The sequence below is a fragment of the Leptodactylus fuscus genome, chromosome 1 (assembly GCF_031893055.1).
Source record: "Leptodactylus fuscus isolate aLepFus1 chromosome 1, aLepFus1.hap2, whole genome shotgun sequence".
Lineage (NCBI taxonomy): Eukaryota > Metazoa > Chordata > Amphibia > Anura > Leptodactylidae > Leptodactylus > Leptodactylus fuscus.
In genome coordinates, this window is record NC_134265.1 from 359,508,581 (window position 1) to 359,536,214 (window position 27,634).

General features: G+C 43.6%; 1 protein-coding gene across 2 annotated transcripts in view; it reads right to left on the minus strand.

The window, feature by feature from the left end:
* The window catches only part of SFXN5 (sideroflexin 5), a 144,771-nt gene that overhangs the window by 69,269 nt on the left and 47,868 nt on the right, over positions 1-27,634 (minus strand). For both annotated transcript variants that reach the window (XM_075261841.1, XM_075261842.1), the window contains one exon: positions 2,130-2,220. In XM_075261841.1, coding sequence (XP_075117942.1) covers positions 2,130-2,220 — 91 coding nt within the window. The remainder of the gene's footprint in view (positions 1-2,129; positions 2,221-27,634) is intronic.

Consider the following 27,634-nt stretch of genomic DNA (forward strand, 5'->3'; position numbering starts at 1 on the left):
CTGTAGCCCATCTGTAGCCTCAAAGTTGGACGTACTGTGCGGCGTTCAGAGATGCTCTTCTGGCTACCTTGGTTGTAACGGGTGGCTATTTGAGTCACTGTTGCCTTTCTATCAGCTCGAACCAGTCTGGCCATTCTCCTCTGACCTCTGGCATCAACAACGCATTTCCGCCCACAGAACTGCCGCTCACTGGATGTTTTTTCTTTTTCGGACCATTCTCTGTAAACCCTAGAGATGGTTGTGCGTGAAAATCCCAGTAGATCAGCAGTTTCTGAAATACTCAGACCAGCCCTTCTGGCACCAACAACCATGCCACGTTCAAAGGCACTCAAATCACCTTTCTTCCCCATACTGATGCTCGGTTTGAACTGCAGGAGATTGTCTTGACCATGTCTACATGCCTAAATGCACTGAGTTGCCGCCATGTGATTGGCTGATTAGAAATTAAGTGTTAACGAGCAGTTGGGCAGGTGTACCTAATAAAGTGGCCGGTGAGTGTGTGTGTGTATATATATACATATATATACAGTCATATCTATCTAATATTTAACCAGCTCATATCATCTTCCATCTGTATATACTATATCTATCTCAAATCTACATAATATTTATACAGCTCATATGCATTCATCTCCTATCATCCTGTATCTAGATCTCTCATATCTACCAGTATTATTACATAGACCTGTAGTCACATATTGCAGTGACCTCTGACTAGATCGTTGATGCTTTAGCAGTGACATTTGTAGAAAGTATATTCAATGGTTAACAGGACTGATCAGTAGGTAATACATAACATATGTTTGCCAATGGCCTCTTGGTGAGTGGAGCAGATTGGGCGCTGTACAGGCGCAGTACAGATGGCGGCCTCCCCAGGGATCGTCATTATTTTTCTGTAATAGAATAGTGCATTTACCATAAACCATACAGCACTGTGCAGAAGATCTTTGTAGGCGGAGTGCCATATACAAAATATCTAGATATCTGCCCAGTGAGTAGGTATGGTGGCCCCACTCTCTTATAGGACCTCCCCCATGGCCTTCAGACATAACTTCTCAGAAACCTGATGTATGTGGACTCAAGAAGATCCTCTGACATCATCTGCTTATCCTCCACCCTCTGTACAAATAATGTGGTCAAGCTAAGGGTGGAGATAGACATTTATATGATGAGGCAATCAATGTTACTGCTAACTGTGTAAAACCCCGCCCACGAGCTGCCTATCTGGAGAGTGACATCAAGCCCCTCCCCTGAGGACCATATCCATCAAAAAATCAGTGAGGTGTAAGAAAGACTAAAATCCCAAATTTATGATTATGTGATGACTGTGCCGAGGACATGAGAAGCATCTAGAGCTCTGCCTGAAGATTTACTTTAAGTATTCCATATTGTATTACATATTGAGTCTGTTCTTACAGGTTATATAAACCGTCACACTCTGAACCGGGCTTTATTGTGGTGGCAATGCCGCAGCAGAAGTCGGGTTTATTAATTAACCAAAGAGCCGTGGCAGCACTTTCAGGAGAATTACCTAATCCTGGGAGATTTCTGTGCAAATCTAATAATCTGTTTACCACAATCCCCCAATGAAACGTGAGGAGAAAATTGCAATTAGTGGTGTGATGTGATCATCAGCCGCCTAATAAGAAGGCAAGTTACAACACAAATACCGTCTAATGGAGAGCGGGCCCTCCACAGCCTTAAAGCTGAAGGCGCCAGGGCTCCCAAAATTTGGGTTCTGCTTAGTAATTGCTTTTGAGCTCTGCTCTATTAGGACACAGCCGTGACCAGCAGCTCCAGCTTGGCTGCATTGTCTATAGGAGGGAACACTAATCAGAAAAAAAATTCACAAAAAAATTCCAAAAATTCCTCCTTTCCTTTGATTATTATATTACATGGAGAAATATATAAAAGAAATCGTCTCCATGTCCCTGGAGCTCATCTATTTCCTCCTCCTCCCTGCCCTGTGTTTGACTATAAGACAACTGACTGCAGCAGGAGCCTCTCCCCTCCACCACCACCTAAGGAATCAGCAGTGCAACCCATTTGGTCCAGCATGACCCAGTGGGGCACTATCTCTCCAAGATTCCTGTAGCCTTCTAGATCGGCAGGTTAGGCTACAGACTTACCGACAGCTGGAAATGGCACAAATCGCTTGATGAAGAGTCTGGTAGAAGGAGAAAACTTGTTTGCCCTCTGAACCAGAGAATTAAGGCCGACCTAAAAAAGAGAAGATGTAGAAGGTCAAGGGCAATGTCTAGGACACCGCTGGTTCACTTCGTATGGCACAAAATCTATCGAGGAATTGGAAATACACTGTAAGTATTGCAACTGGCTACTATCCCGGATACAAACAGAAGGGTATGTGGGGCCCTTACGTTAGGCAAAATTATCACTCTAACATTGTGGGGGTCCCGCCTCTGGGATACCCACCAGTCCTGGTAATGAAGGGAAAACCTTAGTGTTGGTGTTGGCTTCCCCATATATCACTACCAGTGGTGTGGGCCCATTCCAGCCCAACAGTCCCTATATCCTTAGGATCAGTGAGGGTCTCTGCGGACCCCTACTAATCTTAAAATAACAACCTATCCTAGCGAGAAGCCATCACTGTCTTAACCCTTTAATGTCTCTGTAGAAAACCATCATGTTTGGAAAGTCCATGGCCAAATGGAGATCATGGAGGGCTCCGAGGGTAGAAGGTCTGGACCATAAATAGTGACAATCTTGGGCCTTGTTTACACGGGACATTATTTGTAGTGTTTTTGCTTGTCGGAGGGCGCTATGGGGTGTAACTAAATAAAAAAAAACAAGTGAAGCTCACACTAATAAAATCTACCTGGACCTGGCGGAATAACGGGCCAGGCGGTGATGTCTACAATTACCACTCGGTCTTCTTGTGGTCCGGCTGTAATAAGCTGCGCTGATGTCACAGCACATAGCACTTAGCCGCAGTGGAGGCCGGAGCCCCCTGGTGCCTCGGCCCAGAGTGATTATGGGCAGTAACAGCAGATTCACAAGCTGTCAAACACGCTCGCTCCGCGCGCTGCTCACAATTATCGGGGAGAGGGAGCTGGGATTAAAAAACCCACAGGGGCTTTGTCACGTAGGAGACGGTGACAAATAACCTGAATGTATGTTGTGCAAGGAGGCAGAGGATCCTATCAAATACATGAAAACTGAGGCTGTAACCCTTTCAGGGCCAATGCCCCCCACCCTGGCCACATCTCGTGTAAACCAGTAAACTGGACAGACCAATCTGCCGACATGTCCCGGGTCACTCTCCAGGATGCAACAGAGCTTCTACTGCCTGACTTCATCAACAAAAACAAAACCTTGTTTGCTCAAAAAATAAAAACTTTACAAAACTTTTACTGAGGAACTTTTTGGCCTATAACAGCTGCATTTCTCCTTTCTCTTTGGTTGGGTCCAAGAAGTATTTAAAGGGAGCAGAACCCAGCATATTATCCCAGAATCAGACTGCATCTTCCCCTTGTACATCGCTGCCCCAATTTCCGAGCAACAAAGCCATTGTCACTTACCTCTCTGAAGCAATGGTAATGTCCTTGTATCTCCGAGGAGCTCATTTGTTTTATTGACAAAAACAGTGATATCTCAGCAATTGATGCAGCAATCCACAAGGGCAAAAATACAGTCCTATGAAAAAGTTTGGGTACCCCTATTAATCTTAATCATTTTTCGTTCTAAATATTTTGGTATTTGCAACAGCCATTTCAGTTTGATATATCTAATAACTGATGGACACAGTAATATTTCAGGATTGAAATGAGGTTTATTGTACTAACAGAAAATGCGCAATATGCATTAAACCAAAATTTGACCGGTGCAAAAGTATGGGCACCTCAACAGAAAAGTGACATTAATATTTAGTAGATCCTCCTTTTGCAAAGATAACAGCCTCTAGTCGCTTCCTGTAGCTTTTAATCAGTTCCTGGATCCTGGATAAAGGTATTTTGGACAAACAATTCAAGTTCAGTTAAGTTAGATGGTCGCCGAGCATGGACAGCCCGCTTCAAATCATCCCACAGATGTTCAATGATATTCAGGTCTGGGGACTGGGATGGCCATTCCAGAACATTGTAATTGTTCCTCTGCATGAATGCCTGAGGATTTGGAGCGGTGTTTTGGATCATTGTCTTGCTGAAATATCCATCCCCGGCGTAACTTCAACTTCGTCACTGATTCTTGAACATTATTCTCAAGAATCTGCTGATACTGAGTGGAATCCATGCGACTCTCAACTTTAACAAGATTCCCGGTGCCGGCATTGGCCACACAGCCCCAAAGCATGATGGAACCTCCACCAAATTTTACAATGGGTAGCAAGTGTTTTTCTTGGAATGCTGTTTCTTTTTGGACGCCATGCATAATGCCTTTTTTTATAACCAAACAACTCAAATTTTGTTTCCAAAATGAAGCTGCCTTGTCCAAATGTGCTTTTTCATACCTCAGGCAACTCTATTTGTGGCGTACGTGCAGAAACGGCTTCTTTCTCATCACTCTCCCATACAGCTTCTATTTGTGCAAAGTGCGCTGTATAGTTGACCGATGCACAGTGACACCATCTGCAGCAAGATGATGCTGCAGCTCTTTGGAGGTGGTCTGTGGATTGTCCTTGACTGTTCTCACCATTCTTCTTCTCTGCCTTTCTGATATTTTTCTTGGCCTGCCACTTCTGGGCTTAACAAGAACTGTCCCTGTGGTCTTCCATTCCCTTACTATGTTCCTCACAGTGGAAACTGACAGGTTAAATCTCTGAGACAACGTTTTGTATCCTTCCCCTGAACAACTATGTTGAACAATCTTTGTTTTCAGATTATTTGAGAGTTGTTTTGAGTAGCCCATGATGCCACTCTTCAGAGGAGATTCAAATAGGAGAACAACTTGCAATTGGCCACCTTAAATACCTTTTCTTATGATTGGATACATCTGGCTATGAAGTTCAAAGCTCACTGAGGTTACAAAACCAATTTTGTGCTTCAGTGAGTCAGTAAAAAGTAGTTAGGGGAATTCAAATCAATAAAATGATAAGGGTGCCCATACTTTTGCACCGGTCAAATTTTGGTTTAATGCATATTGCACATTTTCTGTTAGTACAATAAACCTCATTTCAATCCTGAAATATTACTGTGTCCATCAGTTATTAGATATATCAAACTGAAATGGCTGTTGCAAACACCAAAATATTTAGAACAAAAAATGATTAAGATTAATAGGGGTGCCCAAACTTTTTCATAGGACTGTACTCTTTGATTCAAGAGACTATAACCTATCTATCTGCAGGGCTGGGGTGATATGCTGGTTCTGGTGACAGTAACCTATCTATCTGCAGGGCTGGGGTGATATGCTGGTTCTGGTGACAGTAACCTTTCTATCTGCAGGGCTGGGGTGATATGCTGGGTCTGGTGACAGTAACCTATCTGCAGGGCTGGGGTGATATGCTGGGTCTGGTGACACTAACCTATCTATCTGCAGGGCTGGGGTGATATGCTGGTTCTGGTGACACTAACCTATCTATCTGCAGGGCTGGGGTGATATGCTGGGTCTGGTGACAGTAACCTATCTGCAGGGCTGGGGTGATATGCTGGGTCTGGTGACACTAACCTATCTATCTGCAGGGCTGGGGTGATATGCTGGTTCTGGTGACAGTAACCTATCTATCTGCAGGGCTGGGGTGATATGCTGGTTCTGGTGACACTAACCTATCTATCTGCAGGGCTGGGGTGATATGCTGGTTCTGGTGACAGTAACCTATCTATCTGCAGGGCTGGGGTGATATGCTGGGTCTGGTGACACTAACCTATCTATCTGCAGGGCTGGGGTGATATGCTGGTACTGGTGTCAGTAACCTATCTATCTGCAGGGCTGGGGTGATATGCTGGTTCTGGTGACAGTAACCTATCTATCTGCAGGACTGGGGTGATATGCTGGGTCTGGTGACAGTAACCTATCTATCTGCAGGGCTGGGGTGGTATACTGGGTCTGGTGACACTAACCTATCTATCTGCAGGACTGAGGTGATTTGCTGGTTCTGGTGACAGTAACCTATCTATCTGCAGGGCTGGGGTGATATACTGGTTCTGGTGACAGTAACATATCTATCTGCAGGGCTGGGGTGATATGCTGGTTCTGGTGACAGTAACCTATCTATCTGCAGGACTGGAGTGATATGCTGGTTCTGGTGACAGTAACCTATCTATCTGCAGGACTGGAGTGATATGCTGGTTCTGGTGACAGTAACCTATCTATCTGCAGGGCTGGGGTGATATGCTGGTTCTGGTGACAGCAACCTATCTATCTGCAGGGCTGGGGTGATATACTGGCTCTGGTGACAGTAACCTATCTGCAGGGCTGGGGTGATATGCTGGTTCTGGTGACAGTAACCTATCTATCTGCAGGACTGGGGTGATATGCTGGGTCTGGTGACAGTAACCTATCTATCTGCAGGGCTGGGGTGATATGCTGGCTCTGGTGACAGTAACCTATCTATCTGCAGGACTGGGGTGATATGCTGGGTATGGTGACACTAACCTATCTATCTGCAGGGCTGGGGTGATATGCTGGTTCTGGTGACAGTAACCTATCTATCCGCAGGGCTGGGATGATATGCTGGTTCTGGTGACAGTAACCTATCTATCTGCAGGGCTGGGGTGATATGCTGGTTCTGGTGACACTAACCTATCTATCTGCAGGACTGGTTGATATGCTGGTTCTGGTGACAGTAACCTATCTATCCGCAGGACTGGGGTGATATGCTGGGTCTGGTGACAGTAACCTATCTATCCGCAGGGCTGGGGTGATATGCTGGTTCTGGTGACAGTAACCTATCTATCTGCATGGCTGGGGTGATATACTGGGTCTGGTGACAGTAACCTATCTATCTGCAGGACTGGGTTGATATACTGGCTCTGGTGACAGTAACCTATCTATCTGCAGGGCTGGGGTGATATACTGGTTCTGGTGACACTAACCTATCTATCTGCAGGGCTGGGGTGATATGCTGGGTCTGGTGACACTAACCTATCTATCTGCAGGGCTGGGGTGATATGCTGGTTCTGGTGACAGTAACCTATCTATCTGCAGGGCTGGGGTGATATGCTGGTTCTGGTGACACTAACCTATCTATCTGCAGGGCTGGGGTGATATGCTGGTTCTGGTGACAGTAACCTATCTATCTGCAGGGCTGGGGTGATATGCTGGGTCTGGTGACACTAACCTATCTATCTGCAGGGCTGGGGTGATATGCTGGTACTGGTGTCAGTAACCTATCTATCTGCAGGGCTGGGGTGATATGCTGGTTCTGGTGACAGTAACCTATCTATCTGCAGGACTGGGGTGATATGCTGGGTCTGGTGACAGTAACCTATCTATCTGCAGGGCTGGGGTGGTATACTGGGTCTGGTGACACTAACCTATCTATCTGCAGGACTGAGGTGATTTGCTGGTTCTGGTGACAGTAACCTATCTATCTGCAGGGCTGGGGTGATATACTGGTTCTGGTGACAGTAACATATCTATCTGCAGGGCTGGGGTGATATGCTGGTTCTGGTGACAGTAACCTATCTATCTGCAGGACTGGAGTGATATGCTGGTTCTGGTGACAGTAACCTATCTATCTGCAGGACTGGAGTGATATGCTGGTTCTGGTGACAGTAACCTATCTATCTGCAGGGCTGGGGTGATATGCTGGTTCTGGTGACAGCAACCTATCTATCTGCAGGGCTGGGGTGATATGCTGGTTCTGGTGACAGTAACCTATCTATCTGCAGGACTGGGGTGATATGCTGGGTCTGGTGACAGTAACCTATCTATCTGCAGGGCTGGGGTGATATGCTGGCTCTGGTGACAGTAACCTATCTATCTGCAGGACTGGGGTGATATGCTGGGTATGGTGACACTAACCTATCTATCTGCAGGGCTGGGGTGATATGCTGGTTCTGGTGACAGTAACCTATCTATCCGCAGGGCTGGGATGATATGCTGGTTCTGGTGACAGTAACCTATCTATCTGCAGGGCTGGGGTGATATGCTGGTTCTGGTGACACTAACCTATCTATCTGCAGGACTGGTTGATATGCTGGTTCTGGTGACAGTAACCTATCTATCCGCAGGACTGGGGTGATATGCTGGGTCTGGTGACAGTAACCTATCTATCCGCAGGGCTGGGGTGATATGCTGGTTCTGGTGACAGTAACCTATCTATCTGCATGGCTGGGGTGATATACTGGGTCTGGTGACAGTAACCTATCTATCTGCAGGACTGGGTTGATATACTGGCTCTGGTGACAGTAACCTATCTATCTGCAGGGCTGGGGTGATATGCTGGTTCTGGTGACACTAACCTATCTATCTGCAGGGCTGGGGTGATATACTGGTTCTGGTGACACTAACCTATCTATCTGCAGGGCTGGGGTGATATGCTGGTTCTGGTGACAGTAACCTATCTATCTGCAGGGCTGGGGTGATATGCTGGGTCTGGTGACAGTAACCTATCTATCTGCAGTGCTGGGGTGATATGCTGGTTCTGGTGACAGTAACCTATCTATCTGCAGGGCTGGGTTGATATACTGGCTCTGGTGACAGTAACCTATCCATCTGCAGGGCTGGGGTGATATACTGGTTCTGGTGACACTAACCTATCTATCTGCAGGGCTGGGTTGATATACTGGCTCTGGTGACAGTAACCTATCCATCTGCAGGGCTGGGGTGATATGCTGGTTCTGGTGACAGTAACCTATCTATCTGCAGGGCTGGGGTGATATGCTGGTTCTGGTGACAGTAACCTATCTATCTGCAGGGCTGGGGTGATATGCTGGTTCTGGTGACAGTAACCTATCTATCTGCAGGGCTGCGGTGATATGCTGGTTCTGGTGACAGTAACCTATCTATCTGCAGGGCTGGGGTGATATGCTGGTTCTGGTGACCCACTTCCTTTAAAGCTCTTGTAGTCATTACCACCAGATATGGAGCTTCCAACTAGTCACAGGGTCACGTAGGCTTTTTAGAAATACACAAGAGCGCTGTATTTCTTTGATCCCAACTATATAACCCCTTAAATATCAGGGTCAATAGCGACCGCTGCATCTAGGGAGCTTGGCAGAGCGAGGAAGGGCCCTCTGTCAACCCACTGGTGCTCCACGGAGTTATCCCAGTGCCACTGGTTTTCCACATCAGTGGGTCCCCCAGATCTGCCAGAAGCACGGCTAAGTACAATGAAAGTGACCTAGCGGGACAAAAAAGACAAGCAGACAAAAATATATATATATATATATATATATATATATATATATATATATATATATATATATATTATGACTTTTTTTAAATTAGTCCAACTAGTGAACGAATGACTTGTATAATACACTATAATATACCCGTCAGCAGGCCTATTAGACTCCGCCCCTGAGGCTCCTGCACATGGAGAGATCTGCTTTACATATCAGCCAGATATCCCCGTCTAAACCCAGTCAACGAGACCCGTATTCAAAGCAAACCATGACATCGTGTCCTGTACTGTATATAGGTATATAGCAATGGCCAATGGAGCCGCAGGCAGGCAGGGACTCCTAGCATCATAGATCACTGTTAGGAAGGGAGTCCGGGTGTGAACATCAGATTCAGTCTTGGAAAGGCAGCCAATATGTGGACCATATCTGTCTGTGAGCAGATATAATAGCTGCACATGGTCACGGGAATGATGGGTTGGTGGGCTCACGGAGGGAACCACATTAACTGCTTAGGTGCTACAATTGGCATTGACCCCAATATAAGGGTTAAACTTGGTGTATAACGGTCATGCACATACACTCCGTGTGCATGAATAAGAACAAGTAAAGACAAATAAAAAATATAACTCATCCCACCAAAAAGAAGTCCTCATATGGCTACACTAATGGTAAAAATAAATAAAAAGCGCAACCCATTCCACAAAAATAAAGCCCTCATAAGACTATATTAATGCTAAACAACATTAAAAAAAGTTGCTGGCCCTTAGAAGGGGTCTATGAAGAAGCAAAAACAAAGTAAAACATTGGATCGCAACTTTTCTCAAAAAAAATTCCCATCCATAGACATTCTGGGTATCAGCAGCCCCGCTTATCACACGGCCGGTCATCTATAGGGTTAAAAAAAACAATGGCGTGCCCCTCGTATTGGTTCTCAGGAGGTGGCGTCACTTTGCTACCACGTGTGAGATGAAGCCTGGCTCTTGTGATGTCGTTACATTTATGGAGAATTATTAGTATAATTAAGGATCTTTCTCAGTGTTGATTTGAGGCGTCAATCAAACATGTCACATGTGACATCCCGTGTCTCTTAATTAATCGCTTCCGCACCGATATCTGCGCCACCGTCACGTCTCCCGAGGCTTTGTCATGTTATTAAAAAGTGTAGACAGGCCGGTGGAGGGAGGACGGGCTGCGGAGGAGGGTTATTTTTAGGACAGAGATGATATTAACTACTTTGGTACATTTATGCGGAGGATGAACCTTAAAGAGGTCCCGATCTGGCCTTAAAATCTGACAAGTATGGCCGCCAGGCTCTGCACTGTTAGGACACCTGTGGTCAGTGACTCCAAGTCAGCTGCATTGTCTGTCGGGAGTCTGTGGTAGTCTGATATTGGAGCCATTGGAGGTTTAGGCCTCTGCCTGGTCAATCCTATATACCATACACTACAGGCCTATCCAATGACTGGCGTCTGCAGCTTAGGCTTTGTTCGCATATACGTCTTCGTGACAGACTCCGTCGCAAATTCCACCGAAAATCAGTGGAAAAAGAAGTCCTACACGGAGGACTTTTCTGTACATCGGTTTCAGTACCAAACTGGCAGAAACAATTGGACCCCATTATATCAGGACCGCGGGTAACTGCTGTCAATCAGGTCCTATGGCGGATACCAACGACAGGGAGAATGGAGTAAGTGTGAACCTTGTAGTTAAAAAATCTCCCTCCTGTCCATCCACCATGCTTTATACTGCAGCCATGCACAAACGCAATAGTAAGTCACTATATGTAGAACAGGATAAACTGAAACCTAAGGCCACGTTTACATCTGCCATGGGAGTCCATCAGGTGCAAAAAAACGTCAAAAATCCTGGACCAAAAAGTCCTGCAAGGCCGACATTTACGCCGCAAAAATAATAGACACTCGATGGAGCCCTTTATAGTTCATGGGGTTCTTTGGAATCCGTTACGTATCATTAAATGGACTGGTTTTGCGTTCATCTGAACCAACAAATCAGACAGAATGGTACAAATGTGAACACGTCCTAAGGCACGAGTAACTAAGACATGAGGACCGAGAAATGTTATAGATTTGGTTGTGAAGAATAGGGGGGGTAATATCGAGGGGCAAAAACAGTCTAACCCCGTAGTGCAGCTTCTGGTGACATGATGGCGGCATCTCTCTCCGTAGTAATGTATCTGGTCTGGCGGCCATACCTGACTGCTGACTGCCGCCATTCCCATAACATATCCTCCAAGAAAGACATTAAGGAAGTGAAGGGTGTAAAAGTGACTGCGAGAGGCTTAAAGGATCAGCGTTAAAGACTAGCCCCAATTACGTGTCACCCTCCCCTCATATCAACTGGATTACCGAGAATCCTTATCAAATTAGGAAGATGATTGACAGTCGGTAGGCGGCAACTGAGAGCGGGCACCGACCGGATCACATTACCGCACTAATTGTCTCTAAAACAGCGAGGATTACCAGAAGCTGCGCCCGCCGCTATCTGCGCCCCGTATTACAGGATTACAGGCTCAGGGCCAGGAGAAATGAAAAATAAACACTGTGACGGGGAAGACGACACCGCCGCTATTATATAAGGTCATGACAGACGCGACAGGTGAGAGCACATCACATTGTGGTGAGGGTATAATACCGTCATACAGCATCACACCTCAGTATGTACTGCGTAATACCTCACCGCCATTATCCCTACTACCTCATAATACTACCCGGACATTATTATTATTACCTCATAATACTACCCCGACATTATCACTATTACCTCATAATACTACCCCGACATTATCACTATTACTTCATAATACTGCCCCGACATTATCACTATTACCTCATAATACTACCCCGACATTATCACTATTACCTCATAATACTGCCCCGACAATATCACTATTACCTCGTAATACTGCCCTGACATTATCACCATTACCTCATAATACTACCCCAACATTATCACTATTACCTCATAATACTACCCCGACATTATCACTATTACCTCATAATACTGCCTCGACATTATCACTATTACCTCATAATACTACCCCGACATTATCACTATTACCTCGTAATACTGTCCCGACATTATCACTATTACCTCATAATACTGCCCCGACATTATCACTATTACCTCATAATACTGTCCCGACATTATCACTATTACCTCATAATACTGTCCCGACATTATCACTATTACCTCATAATACTGCCCCGACATTATCACTATTACCTCATAATACTGTCCCGACATTATCACTTTTACCTCATAATACTACCCCGACATTATCATTCCTACCTCATAATACCACCCTGACATCATCACTATTACCTCATAATACCACTATGACATCATCACTATTACCTCATAATACCACCATGACATCATCACTATTACTTTATAATAAAACCCTGACATTATCACTATTACCTCATAATACTACCCCGACATTATCTCTATTACCTCATAATACTACCCCGACATTATGACTATTACCTCATAATACTACCCCGACATTATCTCTATTACCTCATAATACCACCCCGACATTATCACTATTACCTCATAATACTGCCCCGACATTATCACAATTACCTCATAATACCGCCCGGACATTATCTCTATTACCTCATAATACTACCCCGACATTATCTCTATTACCTCATAATACTACCCTGACATTATCACTATTACCTCATAATACTGCCAGGACATTATCACTATTACCTCATAATACCGCCCTGACATTATCAGTATTACCTCATAATACCGCCCTGACATTATCACTATTACCTCATAATACCGCCCTGACATTATCACTATTACCTCATAATACTGCCCCGACATTATCAGTATTACCTCATAATACCGCCCTGACATTATCACTATTACCTAATAATACCGCCCTGACATTATCACTATTACCTCATAATACTGCCCCGACATTATCAGTATTACCTCATAATACCGCCCTGACATTATCACTATTACCTCATAATACCGCCCTGACATTATCACTATTACCTCATAATACTGCCCCGACATTATCACTATTACCTTATAATACTGCCCCGACATTATCACTATTACCTCATAATACCACCCCGACATTATCAGTGTTACCTCATAATACTGCCCCGACATTATCACAATTACCTCATAATACTGCCCGGACATTATCACTATTACCTCATAATACTACCCTGACATTATCACTATTACCTCATAATACTGCCCGGACATTATCACTATTACCTCATAATACTGCCCGGACATTATCACTATTACCTCATAATACTGCCCGGACATTATCACTGTTACCTCATAATACTGCCCCGACATTATCACTATTACCTCATAATACTAAAAGAAAAAAATATATATCCTTGTACCGTGTTAGCCAGTGGATATGAAATGAAAGAAATTTTCTGAGAGAAGTCCTCAGTAGTTGATACCTTTTTTAATGGCTAACTCAAAAAGTTTTTTGATGACATATCGAGCTTTCGGGACTATAGAGGTCCCTTCATCAGGATGGTATAACACAATGTCTGAAGGTAGGCATATATATACAGAGAAATGGAGTGTTAGATGCAAAATAGATGGAAAACAGAACATAAACAGTTTTAAAAAAAACACATATATATCAGTTCGCAGGAAAGTTCTCTGGGTTTATGGCTTCTTTGATCAGTGACGTGGTGTCTAATATCTCATAATATTACTCCGACATTATCACTATTACCTCATAATACTACCCCGACATTATCACTATTACCTCATAATACTGCCCCGACATTATCAGTATTACCTCATAATACCGCCCTGACATTATCACTATTACCTCATAATACCGCCCTGACATTATCACTATTACCTCATAATACTGCCCCGACATTATCACTATTACCTTATAATACTGCCCCGACATTATCACTATTACCTCATAATACCACCCCGACATTATCAGTGTTACCTCATAATACTGCCCCGACATTATCACAATTACCTCATAATACTGCCCGGACATTATCACTATTACCTCATAATACTACCCTGACATTATCACTATTACCTCATAATACTGCCCGGACATTATCACTATTACCTCATAATACTGCCCGGACATTATCACTATTACCTCATAATACTGCCCGGACATTATCACTGTTACCTCATAATACTGCCCCGACATTATCACTATTACCTCATAATACTAAAAGAAAAAAATATATATCCTTGTACCGTGTTAGCCAGTGGATATGAAATGAAAGAAATTTTCTGAGAGAAGTCCTCAGTAGTTGATACCTTTTTTAATGGCTAACTCAAAAAGTTTTTTGATGACATATCGAGCTTTCGGGACTATAGAGGTCCCTTCATCAGGATGGTATAACACAATGTCTGAAGGTAGGCATATATATACAGAGAAATGGAGTGTTAGATGCAAAATAGATGGAAAACAGAACATAAACAGTTTTAAAAAAAACACATATATATCAGTTCGCAGGAAAGTTCTCTGGGTTTATGGCTTCTTTGATCAGTGACGTGGTGTCTAATATCTCATAATATTACTCCGACATTATCACTATTACCTCATAATACTACCCCGACATTATCACTATTACCTCATAATACTGCCCCGACAATATCACTATTACCTCATAATACCGCCCTGACATTATCACTATTACCTCATAATACTGCCCCGACATTATCACTATTACCTTATAATACTGCCCCGACATTATCACTATTACCTCATAATACCACCCCGACATTATCAGTGTTACCTCATAATACTGCCCCGACATTATCACAATTACCTCATAATACTGCCCGGACATTATCACTATTACCTCATAATACTACCCTGACATTATCACTATTACCTCATAATACTGCCCGGACATTATCACTATTACCTCATAATACTGCCCGGACATTATCACTATTACCTCATAATACTGCCCGGACATTATCACTGTTACCTCATAATACTGCCCCGACATTATCACTATTACCTCATAATACTAAAAGAAAAAAATATATATCCTTGTACCGTGTTAGCCAGTGGATATGAAATGAAAGAAATTTTCTGAGAGAAGTCCTCAGTAGTTGATACCTTTTTTAATGGCTAACTCAAAAAGTTTTTTGATGACATATCGAGCTTTCGGGACTATAGAGGTCCCTTCATCAGGATGGTATAACACAATGTCTGAAGGTAGGCATATATATACAGAGAAATGGAGTGTTAGATGCAAAATAGATGGAAAACAGAACATAAACAGTTTTAAAAAAAACACATATATATCAGTTCGCAGGAAAGTTCTCTGGGTTTATGGCTTCTTTGATCAGTGACGTGGTGTCTAATATCTCATAATATTACTCCGACATTATCACTATTACCTCATAATACTACCCCGACATTATCACTATTACCTCATAATACTGCCCCGACAATATCACTATTACCTCATAATACTGCCCTGACATTATCACTATTACCTCATAATACCACCCTGACATTATCACTATTACCTCAATACTGCCCCGACATTATCACTATTACCTCATAATACTACCCCGACATTATCACTATTACCTCATAATACTGCCCCGACAATATCACTATTACCTATAATACTGCCCTGACATTATCACTATTACCTCATAATACCACCCTGACATTATCACTATTACCTCAATACTGCCCCGACATTATCACTATTACCTCATAATACCACCCTGACATTATCACTATTACCTCATAATACTGCCCCGACAATATCACTATTACCTCAATACTGCCCCGACATTATCACTATTACCTCATAATACCGCCCTGACATTATCACTATTACCTCATAATACCGCCCCGTCATTATCCCTACTATCTTATAGTACCACACCACCATCACAACTACTACTACCTTATTTACTTACTACCACACTGCCATTGTTAGTAATACCTTATAATATCAGACCAACATTACTACAACTACTATCATATATTACCAGACTATTACTACCACCTATTAATACCACACCACCATTATGACTACTACCTTAGAATATCAAGCCACCATTATTACTATTTATTATTTATTATACTTACTTATATAGCGCCATCATAATCCACAGCGCTTTACAGATATTGTCAGTCACTGTCCCATATAGGGCTCACAATCTACATTCCCTATCAGTATGCCTTTGATGTGTGGGAGGAAACTGGAGTACCCGGAGGAAACCCACGCAAACACAGGGAGAACACACAAACTCCTTGCAGATGTTGTTCTGGGCGGGATTTGAACCCAGGACTCAGAGCTACAAGGTTACAGTGCTAACCACTGAGCTACCATGCTGTACCATTATTACTATTACAATCTTATACCACACCGCCATTGTTACTACAACCTAATAATACCAGACCACCATTATTACTACTAACTTATAATATCCCACCACCATTATTTTTATTTCCACATTATTATTATTACTACCCTGACAATAAGAGTCTATCATTCCCAATGCATTCTAACACTGCACCCCCATTATAGCGCCCCCCCAGTCACCTGGGGACACATGGCGCTGTTTCCCTATGGTGATATGGATGCCGGTTCTGAGGCGTACATGACCCATGTGCAGCCTAGCACACTCAGCTCTGCTACATGAACACGCTCAGCTCTGCTACATGGCTATGAATGCCGGTGTGATGGCCAGTAAATAGCTCTGTGTCTGCGGCAGACTTCCCATAAACTAGCTTGTAAGCTGACTTATGATGGGGGCGTGAATACTTTCCTAACAAGCCGGCATCCCCACAGATCCCCTCTAAGTACTAATAATCTCTCGCTCCTGCCGTCTGACAAGACAATGGCCGGCCCTTTGTTCCCCAGTCACTCCAGTAATCCCCTGTAGCCCCCTTTAATTTGGGCCATACTTTTTATCACGCAGCCGGCATGGGGCAGCCCAAAAACTGCGGCGCTTTGTCTTCCTGCGCCCCTTTCCCTTGTGCTGTTCGGAAAGGTACCGGGTCATTGTTTAACAAAACGCTGCGCCTTTGTCTGATGCCCCCCTGGCTTGTAAGGCCAAAGACTTCATTAACTGATGGCTGCTGTCAATTAGCTGCAAATCCCCTCCCAGTGAGAGCCTATTAGTGCGAGATGACCTGCAAACAAGTGCCATCACCCCCAGTGGTCTCGTGTTCATTAAACAGGACCCCTCCAAGACGGCTGCCCACTGAGCAGCAGGAAAACACACGGGGAGGGGCGACGCAGCCCGAGAGGGGTCAGGACACAATCAGCCTGCGGGGTCAGGCTCCCCGGAATCTAAGCCCCTTCTTCTCTGCCCATAAAGAGATAATATTTGTAGTGATTAACAAAAAATCTAGTTAACCCCTGCCCATTAATTATTTCTATTCCCACGGCATCCATGTCCAATGGCGGTGACCTCTGAACTGAGACGGCGCTTTGATTATCTGCCCGTGTAATGTAGGAGCTCCGCACGGCTGCAGGACGGGGAAGGGGGGCAGCGCCGAATACCAGGGAGGTGCAATGGGAGTGAGAATCGTACAAGACACATTACTGCTAGAAGACAAGAGTACATATATATTACACATACATTTATATATAACACTCGTCCTATGGTTATGTCACAGGGGTGGCTGATACAAGAATCAGCGGCTACTTTTGGGTAGTGTACCACCTGGTGAGATATCGTTCTCTGCTACATATCTTCCTAGGATGTACTCAAAGACATTTGGCTCAGAGATAGACAGGTGAGAGGCGGCATCACTGGATGGTCTGTTTCGACAAATTGTCCACCCATATGGGACATTGTGATCTGGCTGTTAGGGGGTATTAGGGCATATACAAGGGGACCAGCACGGCCCAAACAGATCACCAGTACAGAGGATTTCCCAGAAACGTTTCCTCCAAATCACAACACTAACTGGTCCAGCCCAGTCACCAGAGTTATCACCAATCCACCATTTATAGGATCAGCTGGGACCTACGAGAGTGCAGGATATACAGGCCCAGTAAGTGTACTGCTATATACCATACAGAGCCTGTATATACCTCCATGTCCTGCCGTATCTCATCTTGTATCCAGACTACAGGTGTAACATCTGTGGTAAATGTACTGCTATATACCATACAGAGCCTGTATATACCTCCATGTCCTGCTGTATCTCATCTTGTATCCAGACTACAGGTGTAACATCTGTGGTAAATGTACTGCTATATACCATACACAGCCTGTATATACCTCCATGTCCTGCTGTATCTCATCTTGTATCCAGACTACAGGTGTAACATCTGTGGTAAATGTACTGCTATATACCATACACAGCCTGTATATACCTCCATGTCCTGCTGTATCTCATCTTGTATCCAGACTACAGGTATAACATCTGTGGTAAATGTACTGCTATATACCATACAGAGCCTGTATATACCTCCATGTCCTGCTGTATCTCATCTTGTATCCAGACTACAGGTGTAACATCTGTGGTAAATGTACTGCTATATACCATACACAGCCTGTATATACCTCCATGTCCTGCTGTATCTCATCTTGTATCCAGACTACAGGTGTAACATCTGTGGTAAATGTACTGCTATATACCATACACAGCCTGTATATACCTCCATGTCCTGCTGTATCTCATCTTGTATCCAGACTACAGGTGTAACATCTGTGGTAAATGTACTGCTATATACCATACACAGCCTGTATATACCTCCATGTCCTGCCGTATCTCATCTTGTATCCAGACTACAGGTGTGACATCTGTGGTAAATGTACTGCTATATACCATACAGATCCTGTATATACCTCCATGTCCTGCTGTATCTCATCTTGTATCCAGACTACAGGTGTAATATCTGTGGTAAATGTACTGCTATATACCATACACAGCCTGTATATACCTCCATGTCCTGCCGTATCTCATCTTGTATCCAGACTACAGGCCTGTAACATCTGTGGTAAATGTACTGCTATATACCATACACAGCCTGTATATACCTCCATGTCCTGCCGTATCTCATCTTGTATCCAGACTACAGGTGTAATATCTGTGGTAAATGTACTGCTATATACCATACAGAGCCTGTATATACCTCCATGTCCTGGAAGTGACTGGAGTACAGGACGTGAAAACATTTCAGACAAAACACACATAAGAGAGGGGTAAATTTACCGAATATCAGGACACCCTGTGATGGACGGGTCATTACGCCACTTGCTGTCCGCTCTCCTTCTAGACTCCTGTATATGGGACTACCCCGTGACCAGGATCTATCCCGGTCCAGTCACTGAGGCTCGCCCGCCTCCATTAGTTTTGTGGTGCCGCTACTGCTTGTCCTGGCTGATGCCTAACAACAACCAAAAATTCCTCACGTTGTACCCTGCACTATAAAAAAGTGCCTAAAATCTGCACCAGGAGGCTCAGGATGAGCACATCTGTAGATCACACAGAATACAGGAGATTCTGCAGTACAATGGGGCCGGTCAGAGGTCAGGGGTGCGCGTTGCGTCCATACGGATTTCAGATATAGGGAGAGATCTGCAGGAAAGCCGGCGTCAGCGCCCAGTCCAATTAGGAATAATTATTTGTTAATTTGCCGAGATGCTGGAGAATCGCCAACCACCATATTGATTCGCCGCCTAATGAGCCAATGTTTCCGCTTTACTGCTCTGTATATTCTGACATGAATGGATTTATTTCTACAATAAACCCAACTCGCTGTAACCTGCCATTAACAAGCCTTCTCCATCTCCCCCCAACCCACAGGACCCCAATTGTACAGAATCCAATCCTCACATACTACGAGGAGGTGACAGATCCAGAGAGAAGAGAAACCATTCAGGACTCTGTATATATAGTACACTATATACGCTAAGAGCAGAGGACCTTATATATATAGTACACTATAGGGGACTTGTAAGAGCAGAGGACCTTGTGTATATACAGTACACTATAGAGGGCTGCTAAGAGCAGAGGACCTTGTATATATAGTACACTATAGGGGACTGCTAAGAGCAGAGGACCTTGTATATATAGTACACTATAGGGGACTGCTAAGAGCAGAGGACCTTGTATATATAGTACACTATAGGGACTGCTAAGAGCAGAGGACCTTGTATATATAGTACACTATAGGGGACTGCTAAGAGCAGAGGACCTTGTATATATAGTACACTATAGGGGACTGCTAAGAGCAGAGGACCTTGTATATATAGTACACTATAGGGACTGCTAAGAGCAGAGGACCTTGTATATATAGTACACTATAGGGGACTGCTAAGAGCAGAGGACCTTGTATATACAGTACACTATAGAGGGCTGCTAAGAGCAGAGGACCTTGTATATATAGTACACTACAGAGGGCTGCTAAGAGCAGAGGACCTTGTATATATAGTACACTATAGGGGACTGCTAAGAGCAGAGGACCTTGTATATATAGTACACTATAGGGACTGCTAAGAGCAGAGGACCTTGTATATATAGTACACTATAGGGGACTGCTAAGAGCAGAGGACCTTGTATATACAGTACACTATAGAGGGCTGCTAAGAGCAGAGGACCTTGTATATATAGTACACTATAGGGGATTGCAAAGAGCAGAGGACCTTGTATATATAGTACACTATAGAGGGCTGCTAAGAGCAGAGGACCTTGTATATACAGTACACTATAGGGGATTGCTAAGAGCAGAGGACCTTGTATATATAGTACACTATAGAGGGCTGCTAAGAGCAGAGGACCTTGTATATACAGTACACTATAGAGGGCTGCTAAGAGCAGAGGACCTTGTATATATAGTACACTATAGGGGATTGCTAAGAGCAGAGGACCTTGTATATATAGTACACTATAGGGACTGCTAAGAGCAGAGGACCTTGTATATATAGTACACTATAGGGGATTGCTAAGAGCAGAGGACCTTGTATATATAGTACACTATAGGGACTGCTAAGAGCAGAGGACCGTGTATATACAGTACACTATAGGGGATTGCTAAGAGCAGAGGACCTTGTATATATAGTACACTATAGGGGATTGCTAAGAGCAGAGGACCTTGTATATATAGTACACTATAAGATAAGATAAGATAATCCTTTAATAGTCCCACCTTGGGGAAATTTCAGCGTGTTACAGCAGCATAGTAATACAGATACAGGATAATACAGAGTAATATGTTACAGACGTAGACACAGATAAGCTGAGAAGAGAAGATATACTAGGAGTCCATGGCAGCTAAGGAAAAACAGAAGAGAAAGAGGAAGACCTCATGGTCATCCTCATAATCAATAGTTCTCTGTGCGGAGAGCTCTTCGTTTGGTCTGATGTAGATTATACAGCCTGGTCGCAGTTGGAAGGAAGGACCTGCGATAGCGCTCCTTCTCACACTTGGGGTGAAGCAGACGGTCGCTTACAGTGCTGCCAAGTCCCATCAGGGTCCCATACATGGGGTGGGATTTGTTCTCCCGCATGGAGGTCACCACAGACAGTATCCTTCTGTCACCCACCACCTGTACTGGGTCCAAGGGGCTCCCCAGGACAGAGCTGGCCCTCCTGATCAGGGACTGCTAAGAGCAGAGGACCTTGTATATATAGTACACTATAGAGGACTGCTAAGAGCAGAGGACCTTGTATATACAGTACACTATAGGGGACTGCTAAGAGCAGAGGACCTTGTATATACAGTACACTATAGAGGGCTGCTAAGAGCAGAGGACCTTGTATATATAGTACACTATAGGGACTGCTAAGAGCAGAGGACCTTGTATATATAGTACACTATAGGGGACTGCTAAGAGCAGAGGACCTTGTATATATAGTACACTATAGGGACTGCTAAGAGCAGAGGACCTTGTATATATAGTACACTATAGGGGACTGCTAAGAGCAGAGGACCTTGTATATATAGTACACTATAGGGGACTGCTAGGAGCAGAGGACCTTGTATATACAGTACACTATAGAGGGCTGCTAAGAGCAGAGGACCTTGTATATATAGTACACTATAGGGACTGCTAAGAGCAGAGGACCTTGTATATATAGTACACTATAGGGGACTGCTAAGAGCAGAGGACCTTGTATATATAGTACACTATAGGGACTGCTAAGAGCAGAGGACCTTGTATATATAGTACACTATAGGGGACTGCTAAGAGCAGAGGACCTTGTATATATAGTACACTATAGGGGACTGCTAAGAGCAGAGGACCTTGTATATATAGTACACTATAGGGGACTGCTAAGAGCAGAGGACCTTGTATATATAGTACACTATAGGGACTGCTAAGAGCAGAGGACCTTGTATATATAGTACACTATAGGGGACTGCTAAGAGCAGAGGACCTTGTATATATAGTACACTATAGGGGACTGCTAGGAGCAGAGGACCTTGTATATACAGTACACTATAGAGGGCTGCTAAGAGCAGAGGACCTTGTATATATAGTACACTATAGGGACTGCTAAGAGCAGAGGACCTTGTATATATAGTACACTATAGGGGACTGCTAAGAGCAGAGGACCTTGTATATATAGTACACTATAGGGACTGCTAAGAGCAGAGGACCTTGTATATATAGTACACTATAGGGGACTGCTAAGAGTCGAGGACCTTGTATATATAGTATACTATAGGGACTGCTAAGAGCAGAGGACCTTGTATATATAGTACACTATAGGGACTGCTAAGAGCAGAGGACCTTGTATATATAGTACACTATAGAGGGCTGCTTAGAGCAGAGGACCTTGTATATATAGTACACAATAGGGACTGCTAAGAGCAGAGGACCTTGTATATATAGTACACTATAGAGGGCTGCTAAGAACAGAGGACCTGTATATATAGTACACTATAGGGGACTGCTAAGAGCAGAGGACCTTGTATATATAGTACACTATAGGGAACTGCTAAGAGCAGAGGACCTTGTATATATAGTACACTATAGGGGACTGCTAAGAGCAGAGGACCTTGTATATATAGTACACTATAGGGGACTGCTAAGAGCAGAGGACCTTGTATATATAGTACACTATAGGGACTGCTAAGAGCAGAGGACCTTGTATATATAGTACACTATAGGGGACTGCTAAGAGCAGAGGACCTTGTGTATATATAGTACACTATAGGGGACTGCTAAGAGCAGAGGACCTTGTATATATAGTACACTATAGAGGGCTGCTAAGAGCAGAGGACCTTGTATATATAGTACACTATAGGGGACTACTAAGAGCAGAGGACCTTGTATATACAGTACACTATAGGGGACTGCTAAGAGCAGAGGACCTTGTATATATAGTACACTATAGGGGACTGCTAAGAGCAGAGGACCTTGTATATACAGTACACTATAGAGGGCTGCAAAGAGCAGAGGACCTTGTATATATATATATATAGTACACTATAGGGGACTGCTAAGAGCAGATGACCTTGTATATATAGTACACTATAGGGACTGCTAAGAGCAGAGGACCTTGTATATATAGTACACTATAGGGGACTGCTAAGAGCAGAGGACCTTGTATATATAGTACACTATAGGGACTGCTAAGAGCAGAGGACCTTGTATATATAGTACACTATAGGGGACTGCTAAGAGCAAAGGACCTTGTGTATATATAGTACACTATAGGGGACTGCTAAGAGCAGAGGACCTTGTATATATAGTACACTATAGAGGACTGCTAAGAGCAGAGGACCTTGTATATACAGTACACTATAGGGGACTGCTAAGAGCAGAGGACCTTGTATATATAGTACACTATAGGGGACTGCTAAGAGCCGAGGACCTTGTATATAGTACACTATAGGGGACTGCTAAGAGCCGAGGACCTTGTATATATAGTACACTATAGGGGACTGCTAAGAGCCGAGGACCTTGTATATATAGTACACTATAGGGGACTGCTAAGAGCAGAGGACCTTGTATATACAGTACATTATAGGGGATTGCTAAGAGCAGAGGACCTTGTATATATAGTACACTATAGAGGGCTGCTAAGAGCAGAGGACCTTGTATATACAGTACACTATAGAGGGCTGCTAAGAGCAGAGGACCTTGTATATATAGTACACTATAGGGACTGCTAAGAGCAGAGGACCTTGTATACATAGTACACTATAGGGGACTGCTAAGAGCAGAGTACCTTGTATATATAGTACACTATAGGGGACTGCTAAGAGTAGAGGACCTTGTATATATAGTACACTATAGGGACTGCTAAGAGCAGAGGACCTTGTATATATAGTACATTATAGGGGATTGCTAAGAGCAGAGGACCTTGTATATATAGTACACTATAGGGGACTGCTAAGAGCAGAGGACCTTGTATATACAGTACACTATAGAGGACTGCTAAGAGCAGAGGACCTCGTGTATATATAGTACACTACAGAGGGCTGCTAAGAGCAGAGGACCTTGTATATACAGTACACTATAGAGGACTGCTAAGAGCAGAGGACCTTGTATATATAGTACACTATAGGGGACTGCTAAGAGCAGAGGACCTTGTATATATAGTACACTATAGAGGGCTGCTAAGAGCAGAGGACCTCGTATATATAGTACACTATAGGGGACTGCTAAGAGCAGAGGACCTTGTATATATAGTACACTATAGAGGGCTGCAAAGAGCAGAGGACCTTGTATATATATATATATATATATATATATATATATATATATATATATATATATATAGTACACTATAGGGGACTGCTAAGAGCAGAGGACCTTGTATATATAGTACACTATAGGGGACTGCTAAGAGCCGAGGACCTTGTATATATAGTACACTATAGAGGACTGCTAAGAGCAGAGGACCTTGTATATACAGTACACTATAGGGGACTGCTAAGAGCAGAGGACCTTGTATATATAGTACACTATAGGGGACTGCTAAGAGCCGAGGACCTTGTATATAGTACACTATAGGGGACTGCTAAGAGCCGAGGACCTTGTATATATAGTACACTATAGGGGACTGCTAAGAGCCGAGGACCTTGTATATATAGTACACTATAGGGGACTGCTAAGAGCAGAGGACCTTGTATATACAGTACATTATAGGGGATTGCTAAGAGCAGAGGACCTTGTATATATAGTACACTATAGAGGGCTGCTAAGAGCAGAGGACCTTGTATATACAGTACACTATAGAGGGCTGCTAAGAGCAGAGGACCTTGTATATATAGTACACTATAGGGACTGCTAAGAGCAGAGGACCTTGTATACATAGTACACTATAGGGGACTGCTAAGAGCAGAGGACCTTGTATATATAGTACACTATAGGGGACTGCTAAAAGTAGAGGACCTTGTATATATAGTACACTATAGGGACTGCTAAGAGCAGAGGACCTTGTATATATAGTACATTATAGGGGATTGCTAAGAGCAGAGGACCTTGTATATATAGTACACTATAGGGGACTGCTAAGAGCAGAGGACCTTGTATATACAGTACACTATAGAGGGCTGCTAAGAGCAGAGGACCTCGTATATATAGTACACTACAGAGGGCTGCTAAGAGCAGAGGACCTTGTATATACAGTACACTATAGAGGACTGCTAAGAGCAGAGGACCTTGTATATATAGTACACTATAGGGGACTGCTAAGAGCAGAGGACCTTGTATATATAGTACACTATAGAGGGCTGCTAAGAGCAGAGGACCTCGTATATATAGTACACTATAGGGGACTGCTAAGAGCAGAGGACCTCGTATATATAGTACACTATAGAGGACTGCTAAGAGCAGAGGACCTCGTATATATAGTACACTATAGGGGACTGCTAAGAGCAGAGTACCTCGTATATATAGTACACTATAGAGGGCTGCTAAGAGCAGAGGACCTTGTATATATAGTACACTATAGGGACTGCTAAGAGCAGAGGACCTTGTATATATAGTACACTATAGGGGACTGCTAAGAGCACAGGACCTTGTATATATAGTACACTATAGGGGACTGCTAAGAGCAGAGGACCTTGTATATACAGTACACTATAGAGGGCTGCTAAGAGCAGAGGACCTCGTATATATAGTACACTACAGAGGGCTGCTAAGAGCAGAGGACCTTGTATATACAGTACACTATAGAGGACTGCTAAGAGCAGAGGACCTTGTATATATAGTACACTATAGGGGACTGCTAAGAGCAGAGGACCTTGTATATATAGTACACTATAGAGGGCTGCTAAGAGCAGAGGACCTCGTATATATAGTACACTATAGGGGACTGCTAAGAGCAGAGGACCTTGTATATATAGTACACTATAGAGGACTGCTAAGAGCAGAGGACCTCGTATATATAGTACACTATAGGGGACTGCTAAGAGCAGAGTACCTCGTATATATAGTACACTATAGAGGGCTGCTAAGAGCAGAGGACCTTGTATATATAGTACACTATAGGGGACTGCTAAGAGCACAGGACCTTGTATATATAGTACACTATAGAGGGCTGCTAAGAGCAGAGGACCTTGTATATATAGTACACTATAGGGACTGCTAAGAGCAGAGGACCTTGTATATATAGTACACTACAGAGGGCTGCTAAGAGCAGAGGACTCTGTATATATAGTACACTATAGGGGACTGCTAAGAGCCGAGGACCTTGTATATAGTACACTATAGGGGACTGCTAAGAGCCGAGGACCTTGTATATATAGTACACTATAGGGGACTGCTAAGAGCCGAGGACCTTGTATATATAGTACACTATAGGGGACTGCTAAGAGCAGAGGACCTTGTATATACAGTACATTATAGGGGATTGCTAAGAGCAGAGGACCTTGTATATATAGTACACTATAGAGGGCTGCTAAGAGCAGAGGACCTTGTATATATAGTACAGTATAGGGGACTGCTAAGAGCAGAGGACCTTGTATATATAGTACACTATAGAGGGCTGCTAAGAGCAGAGGACCTTGTATATATAGTACACTATAGAGGGCTGCTAAGAGCAGAGGACCTTGTATATATAGTACACTATAGAGGGCTGCTAAGAGCAGAGGACCTTGTATATATAGTACACTATAGAGGGCTGCTAAGAGCAGAGGACCTTGTATATATAGTACACTATAGAGGGCTGCTAAGAGCAGAGGACCTTGTATATACAGTACACTATAGGGGACTGCTAAGAGCAGAGGACCTTGTATATATAGTACACTATAGAGGGCTGCTAAGAGCAGAGGACCTTGTATATACAGTACACTATAGGGGACTGCTAAGAGCAGAGGACCTTGTATATATAGTACACTATAGGGGACTGCTAAGAGCAGAGGACCTTGTATATATAGTACACTATAGGGACTGCTAAGAGCAGAGGACCTTGTATATATAGTACACTATAGGGG